We start from the raw sequence: 8148 nt of genomic DNA on the forward strand, positions 1-8148 counted from the left end.
TTTTTTGTGGAATAATTCGAACCTAAAGCATGAGCCGGTTAGTGGTTAGTTAATACAAAATATATTACTCTTTTAAGCCACAGCTACTTTTTATTATTTTGTTCCTTCCAAAGAAATCATACAGCTATCTTTAATCCCTATTATCAGATGAACTTGGCTTAGACAAATCCATATCAAGTGGAAAGTCAAAGAATCTTTTAAAAGAGTACGTCTCCGATTGTTTTTCTGTTTGTCATTTTGTTTTTACCATAAGATATTTTCATATTTCCCAAGCGCCTCCGAGTGCTTCGTGTCAGAGTTCAATTAATTCAATTAAATTATTGGATGCGTGTCTGCTCAGATCAAGATATCACGATCACTGGAAACTGTTTCAGGGAAGAGGGCACATGTTCGTAAGTAAATGTTGCATATTGGCTTGGCAAAATGTTATCTGTTTTTATCGGTTTTCTTTATAATGCAAATTTTAATTTAGATTAAGATTAGTAAATAAGCTTAGAATAATAAGCCTATTCTGGCGGCGTGTTGTCATGTATCCACTCGGCGAAATGAGCCACGGAGGTATAGACACTTGGGATTCGCAGTCCACCGCAGTTATCCGATCCGAAGGACATAATGCCAATCTGTGGGGTAGGGAGATGTTTTTATTGCCATACAAACGCTCGTTAAAAAAAGAGGAAAATGCAAAACGGTGAATGAAATGAAAGCAGACATTACTTTAACGCTGCAAAGGTATACAAACTTCGGCGTGCCGATGTTAGCTTCCTTTCTTATTAGTCATGACGTTACCTGTGAGAAGATACCATTTTCCTGGATAAAAAGCGGAGCTCCACCGAATCCTTGGCACACATCCTTGCCTTCGCCACCGGCGCACATCCACTGGCCCTCGATCGAGTTGGGAGATTCCAGGGCGCCAGTGGATCCATAGTTCCGCAGGCACAGATCCCAGCTGGTGAGCGGTACGTCCAGATGCGACATCTCCGGCTGCCGGACACTCGATGTGGACATCTTACCCCAGCCGGCGATGGTGGCACGCTTGCCCACCACCAGATTGGCGCGTGTCTTTTGCAGGCAGATCGGTTGTGTGGCCACTGCCGGTGGGAGAGTGGAAATGGGTGTGTGTTTGTGGTCATTAATCTTGAGATCGACTTTTGATCGCTACCTGGCAAAGCTGCAACAATGTTGCAAGGCTCCCAAAAGGGCGTACCAAATATGGCCAAGAAGGGGCCCTATTTTAATGGTTTTCATATAAAATAATTCTTTTTTATCCTAGCTTTGAAAATCGGAGTTTTGCAAATATTACAATTTTAAAGATAAGACTTTCAAAAGCAGATTATTAAACAATCAGAAATTTATTTTTACTTATTAATTTGATTTAAGCTCTTTGTCATTAATATTTTCACAATAGTCTCACAAATTAAATATATATTTGTCTAGACCAATACTAGTAATGTAACTATAATTTAAAGGCGGACTATTAAAGATAGTAATTTTTATACTGTTTAGGAGCCCCTCCCGGCAACGCCCTTGTGTGACCCTGTGATTTATGCCGGGCCGCTGTCTTTTAATGGACATTATAAAGCAATAATAAGAAGTAGCAACAAGTTGGCCAGCCAACTGGCAACGCCTCCTTTCGGATCCCAAAATAATGTGTTGTTTACGACCTGGCCAAATTGCAATTTGGCCGTGCCTGGCAATCACCCTTATTTGTTCTGGTATGTGCAGGAGGTGCTGCAATTGGGGCTTACGCTTTTAAATTCAATTTGCTCGAAATGGCCATTAAAATCACGTTTCAGTTAATTTCAATCTACAAGATCGGCAACCAATAATTTAGGAGTAACAAGAAGATAAGTCAAGTTTTCAACGGACCGTGGCCTAAATAAAGATGGAACTTCGGGATGGAGCCACTGTGTCAAAAAGAATATTTATCTTTGAACCTTGTTTACGGAAACCAGAAATAGTATAATTTAATAAAAACCGAAACCAAGCAATGAGGGTGCGCATTGTTTTCCTTCAATTTTGTCAATTAATTCTATTTTTCTTTCCATTCTTTTTCTATTCTTTTCTATTTTTTCTATACATTTCTAGGAACAACGAATCTTTAAAGTTTATATTTACACCAAATATTTTTCTTTCTTTCTGAATTGAAATTTTCTATAACCATTTCAACTAATTGCAGATCATAATTCCAAAGTTCGTGACCATTGAACTGAGGCGAAAAAGTTAAAAATCAAAGTGAATCCACTGACCAAGCGGTGCTCAGCTCATTAGCTGGTACACTAAACACGCACCAAAACCCAACGCCGCCCAATTAAACGTCGACATGTTTGGATCCCAACCTAGAATTACCGGCATGCGACACATCTCTGTGGAGTGCAGCGGAAGGGGAGCACATTTGACATTTGTGAACTTGGAGCGAATGGAGCAGATGGAAAGATGACAGAACAAAACGATTTTTAATTAACGCCGACACTGCCAAGCGGAACCGCCCCGAATCTCCCACTCCCAGTCCCAGTCCCATCCGATCCTCCCCAGCTAACTCACCCGAGTAGTTTAGCGGCGTTTTGAGCACCAGCAGGGCAATGTCATGATGATACTGGCCCTGCTTGTAGTCGGGATGCACTATCACGTGGCTAATGGCATGGTTCACGGAGCGAGGGGCACAGAATCCGGTGTTGGCACAGTCCGGATCGCTGGACGTATCGTACTCACCCACGCGCACCGATGACCTGCAAGAGTCCAGGGGAGAAAGTCGATCGATTGTTGCACATCCGATAAGCGGCTCTAGGTGACCCACTTACAGTCGATGGCCATCGGCCTTGGCCAGGGCACAGTGGGCGGCAGTGAGGATGACACGACGGGCTATGACAGCGCCAGCACATGGATAGGCAAAGGCTCCCGTGTTGATATCTGGATATGGAGGAATAAGATGTCTTATCATAAAGGAATATTCCTTGAAACTTACGTTTAAATCCGATTCTGGCAACGAACGGATATGATCCTAGGCCCTTGTAAAAATGTCCTTGAACCAGTGACTTTCCGCAAACCTGGTTCTTCTCCAGCGGACTGCTAGGACAACAGACGTAAGGCAGCTCCTCACTGGTCCCACCGCAGTAGAGCGACTTGTCGCCATAGTAGCAGCTCCGAGCCACCTCATAGATTAGGGCTGTGCAGTCGTGGAGAGGAGTGCACTCTGTGCCGACGGAGCAGCCAGTCTGTCCGGCGGATTGGCCACCATCGTAGTAGGAGCGTGCGGCCACAGAGTGTCCATTGGTCTCATTACCCTGCACTGCTCTGCCTGCTCCTGGTTTTGCATATGAGCCGGGAATCAGTAATTTCTCTAGGATATTTGTAAATTACACTAATTAGGAGACATCCTTTTTAATTTAAATGGTTTTACTACTTTTTAGGAGAGTTATAATTCTTTAATGGCATAACCACAGGACTGGGATCCCAGACTTTTTAGCTAATGTTTGGAAATGTCTATACATAATTGTGTGCACTTTTTGTTATGACAATGTTTATTATTTGATCCTTATAAAAAACAAAACAAATGCTTAGTATCTAATTCAAGGATCTAGTATGACCAATCCTGCTTGTAAATAAAATTTATTAATTCATTATCCTGTAGTTGTTATAAGAAGCACAATTTTAAGTTTGTATTCCTTTTTGATACGTAATGGCAATATATTTGTTTCATAGTCATTTGAAATGTTTCAAAAAATTTACGATTGTTGAATGCCCGCGTGAGAGTTTTACTGCATTTATTTATATAATATCCTAGTACGATAAAATTAAACTTCTATTTATTGAACTTGTTCGTGAATTAATATCACTAAATCTAATACAATATAATGCTAACAACTTTGCTTGCATATGACAATTCAAATATGTTAGTCTTACGCATTTGAAATTATATTGTCTTTGGAGTTTAGATTCTTAACAACACAATACTCAAGATAAAATAGAGGTTTATTTTAACACTTTTTACACTCATTTCCTACCGAATTCACCGGATTCCGTTCGAGCTATAGCCAAGAGTTGAGAAACCACACAAAATATAGGAAATGCTCGCATTGTTTCGCAGGATTTGATCACTTTGCGTGCACTTTTTTAATCTTTTTTCACTTTCGACAATATGAGTTTGGGGTTCAGAACTTTCGGTTTCCGTCGATTCGAACCGCGCAGTTGAACTAAGCTTTGTCAACTAAGTGAAGCGATCCCCCAAACGATCTGGCCAAATGAAAATGAAAATGAAAACGTATACGATGCCACACATGCGGAAAGGTTCAGCAGACACACACTCAGGCACACTCCTATGTACTGCTGGGCTGCGGTTATTAACTGATTTTTATGACGGTTCGGTCTCAATTCGCGACCGTTTTCAGATTGTACTATAATTTGTTCATTTGTGTGGCAGATACACATTTCCATGGCATGTGATAGCGGAACATGCAGAACATCTGTCCGTCTCATGAATCCGTCCACAGTTGCAATATGTGCTCGTGTTCAGTCATTACCTGTTGGTCATTTGGGAAATTGTGAGTTTCGGTGGCAAAAGGGTGGAGTTGGTTAGACTTGAAAGACTTTTGAAATGCGCTGCAAGTATGGACAATTATTTAAAGTAAAGTTTGTAAAACAAAAAACAATTTAAAGCTGAATAAAGAGATGTATCTTTAAGGTAGTTTGTTTTTAATTAAAGATACCTTTTATTTTATTAGTCAGACTGTTACTGTATCGACTACTTAATCATTAGAGTCAGAATCTATTACCAAAAGTTTCTTTATTAACATGAAATTGTAAAGGTTTCAATATATTTACTAAAGAGATTTAGTTATGAAATCTGTGATTCCCTAAAAATCTTCTCTCCAAATTATAGAAAAATATATTTTTGAAATTTTACCACTGAGTCCTCTTTAGGGAATTTATAATTCCAATTGACTGAAACTTTCCTTGCCTTTGTGTTTTATGTTATTATTTAAGTGTGATTAGCATTCGTTTTTTAATTCTTTACCTTTTTTTTTGTAATAAAATATGTTGAATGTGATCATTTAGATTTGATAAGCGCTCTCACATTTCACTGGGCAAACGGCCAACTGGTTCCAGTTTTTTAAGCTGGAAAATAAGCACGACAAACGCACATTAAATTGCTTAATATGTGTGTATGTATGTTTGTCAGCATCTGTGGCCGCTAAATTGTTTTGTAATTTTATGTTAAATTTTCCTTTTTTATTGCTTGCAGTTAAATGGTCAAGTTTTACTTTCGTTGCTCAGACATCAACGCCACGAAATATAGTTAATTTCACTTTTTAATTGTTTACTTGATACTTTTGGCATAACGAGCAAACGTGCAAAACACTTAGTTAACTCTGTTGGGAATTCTACTTTCAGTCACGGGGATCTGACCGGAATCACTATCCAGACTGGACTGGAATGTCTCATTTCTGGATGATTCACTGGCTCGTATCAAATCATCCGCATCGTAATAAACTCTGTCATCGGGGCCTTCTTCCACGGGCACCGGATAGTTGGCCAGCACCTGGAGGAACACGTCGTAGCGATCTCGAAGTTGGACATCAACCTCCTCCATCCGCCGCTCCTCCGCCTGGAGGGTTTGGAGCAGTGTGAAGAGGAGCACTCTGTTGGCTATGCGGCAGTCGGGCAGAAGACTGCTCTCCACCGGCTCTTTGGGGCACATGGTCTTCCGTCCAGCTCCTTCTCCCTATATTTATATTTCTGGCTTCCGTTGGCAGTTTTATTAATTTAGTTCTAACAAAGTCTAATAAGTACTATACCTAGCAAGACATTTCGAAAAGTGACACAAAACGCAGTACCGAGTATTTTTTTCTTTACAAAATAAAAACTTGCTTTAACGAGTTGCATTATATTCTACATTTATCATCCATTAGATATACATATGTATGCATTTTGACTCTCAAAAAAATATTTAAATTATACAAAAGACACATAGTTAATGTGTTTATTAGTTTTGAATAATAATAAATTTCATACTTATCCACTGGTTAACACAATAGGTTCGAATCGTTGCTGGTCAACTATATTCCATTTTATAAATAAAAGCTACTTAATTAGCTGGGTTTTTGTTTCTATTTAGATCATTTTACATCGCATATTACATAATTTAACCGTTAAACTGTTAACCCATTAAACGTTTAACAAAAGAATGCATTTTAAAACTAGCGGAAGTAGTTTTATTTTGTAACATGTATAAGTTCTCAAATATGATATGTGCAGTAAAAAAAAAAACAGCAACAATAAAGCTTTGCTATTCCAACTACCGTTATCTGACTCTTATAGCCGTTTTGATGTCCCCATTAACGTGTTTAAACTGTCAGTAAATTGCTAAAATTTAATGTCAATCATACATTGGGAATTACCTTCTATACCACCAAATAAAAATTAATTGTTTGGGCTCAGTGAAACAACATATATTATGAATACACTTAAAAATTATAAATCAACCTCGCTAGATTAAGAAAGAATGAAAATTTTAATATGTTCTTATATAAATGAGCATATTAAATATGTTTAAAGATTTGGTATCTTCTACATCAACAAAGCTATGTAAAGCTGTTACTAAGGTTATAAGGTTATACAGGATTATAAATTTGTATTCATTTTTGACAATTTTAATTTGTCATATTTTTTTTGTTGTTTGCACATGGCTATATAGAATCAGCTACGAATGTGTATAAAAAATATATACGATTTATGGGGTCGGAAATGATTCCTTCATTGTGTTATAAGCTTCTGATTTATACTAATACCTTGCAAATTGGTATAAAAACGGGCAATTTCTTTAAATAATCAGTGTTTTGCAAACATCATAATTAAGCCAAAACTGCGTTAATTTCAATTCGGAAAACTGTTTTCTGCTAATTTTTATAGCGCTAACAAATCTGCATACTGCGTTTTTAAATTTAAAAAATTCAATTTTTTATCGAATTTTGATAATTTTATCTTTTTTTGAAATTTTGGAAAAAATGCAAAACTTTATTTTCCCACAAGACATGGCTAGATCGGTTCAGCTGTTCATTCTGATAAAGAATATATATAATTTATAGGGTCGGAAATCATTCCTTCATTGTGTTATAAGCTTCTGATTTATACCAATACCTTGCAAATTGGTATAAAAACGGGAATTTTTTTAAATAATCAGTGTTTTGCAAACATCATAATTAAGACAAAAATACATTAACTTCCATTCGGAAAGCTGTTCTGTGCTACATTTTAAAGCGCTAACAAATCTGCATACTGCGTTTGTTGATGCTGTTAAAAGAGTTTGACAAAAATTATAATACCCTGCAAAAAGGTATAAAAACAGAAAATTTTTGTAAATAATCAGTGTTTTTCAAACATCATAATTAAGCCCAAACTGCGTAAATTTCAATTCGGAAAACTGTTCTGTGCTATGTTTTATACCGCTAACAAATCTGCATACAGCGTTTTTAAATTTACAATATTCAATTTTTTATCGAATTTTGATAATTTTAACGATGTAACCCCTTATCGTTTTTTGAAATTTTGGAAAAAATGCAAAACTTTATTTTCCCACAAGACATGGCTAGATCGGTTCAGCTGTTCATTCTGATCAAGAATATATATGATTTATAGGGTCGGAAATCATTCCTTCATTGTGTAATAAGCTTCTGATTTATACCAATACCTTGCAAATTGGTATAAAAACGGGCAATTTTTTAAAATAATCAGTGTTTTGCAAACATCATAATTAAGACAAAAATACATCAACTTAAATTCGGAAAGCTGTTCTGTGCTACATTTTAAAGCGCTAACAAATCTGCATACTGCATTTGTTGATGCTGTTAAAAGATTTTGACAAAAATTATAATACCCTGCAAAAAGGTATAAAAACAGCAAATTTTTGTAAATAATCAGTGTTTTTCAAACATCATAATTAAGCCAAAACTGCGTTAATTTCAATTCGGAAAACTGTTCTGTGCTAATTTTATAGCGCTAACAAATCTGCATACTGCGTTTTTAAATTTTAAAAATTCAATTTTTGATCGAATTTTGATAATTTTAACGATGTAACCCCTTATCTTTTTTTTAAATTTTGGAAAAAATGCAAACCTTTATTTTCCCACAAGACATGGCTAGATCGGTTCAGCT

The 8148-nt window shown here is 36.8% G+C and overlaps 2 protein-coding genes across 3 annotated transcripts; both read right to left on the reverse strand.

The window, feature by feature from the left end:
- Positions 1-410: 410 nt before the first annotated feature.
- On the reverse strand, positions 411-4875 carry LOC110181427 (chymotrypsin-like protease CTRL-1). 2 transcript variants are annotated; one of them, XM_020949170.2, is made up of 6 exons: positions 4002-4875; positions 2963-3301; positions 2799-2907; positions 2542-2726; positions 787-1088; positions 411-620 (listed from the first exon to the last, which is right to left on the reverse strand). In XM_020949170.2, the coding sequence occupies exons 1-6, from the start codon at positions 4072-4074 to the stop codon at positions 507-509; spliced, it is 1122 nt and encodes a 373-aa protein (XP_020804829.1). In that variant the 5' UTR covers positions 4075-4875; the 3' UTR covers positions 411-506. The 2 variants fall into 2 exon arrangements, with proteins under 2 accessions (XP_020804829.1, XP_020804828.1); XM_020949169.2 differs by having other exon boundaries at positions 2963-3337.
- A 329-nt stretch (positions 4876-5204) lies between these two features.
- On the reverse strand, positions 5205-6300 carry LOC110181440 (uncharacterized). The gene has a single exon (XM_020949183.2). It carries the CDS (start codon positions 5693-5695, stop codon positions 5357-5359), a length of 339 nt encoding a protein of 112 aa, XP_020804842.1. The 5' UTR covers positions 5696-6300; the 3' UTR covers positions 5205-5356.
- Positions 6301-8148: the final 1848 nt, after the last annotated feature.

This window comes from Drosophila serrata, unplaced genomic scaffold (genome assembly GCF_035046125.1).
Source record: "Drosophila serrata isolate PLE 108 unplaced genomic scaffold, ASM3504612v1 contig_302, whole genome shotgun sequence".
In the NCBI taxonomy this organism is placed as follows: Eukaryota; Metazoa; Arthropoda; class Insecta; order Diptera; family Drosophilidae; genus Drosophila; species Drosophila serrata.

Coding starts and splice junctions, on each gene's coding strand:
- LOC110181440 (XM_020949183.2), bottom strand. CDS start 5,695: ATGTGCCCCAAAGAGCCGGTGGAGAGCAGTCTTCTGCCCGACTGCCGC.
- LOC110181427 (XM_020949169.2), bottom strand. CDS start 4,074: ATGCGAGCATTTCCTATATTTTGTGTGGTTTCTCAACTCTTGGCTATA. Junction 3,338..4,001: donor AACGGAATCCGGTGAATTCG/GTAGGAAATGAG, acceptor CAAATATCCTAG/AGAAATTACTGATTCCCGGC. Junction 2,908..2,962: donor TGCCAGAATCGGATTTAAAC/GTAAGTTTCAAG, acceptor CTCCATATCCAG/ATATCAACACGGGAGCCTTT.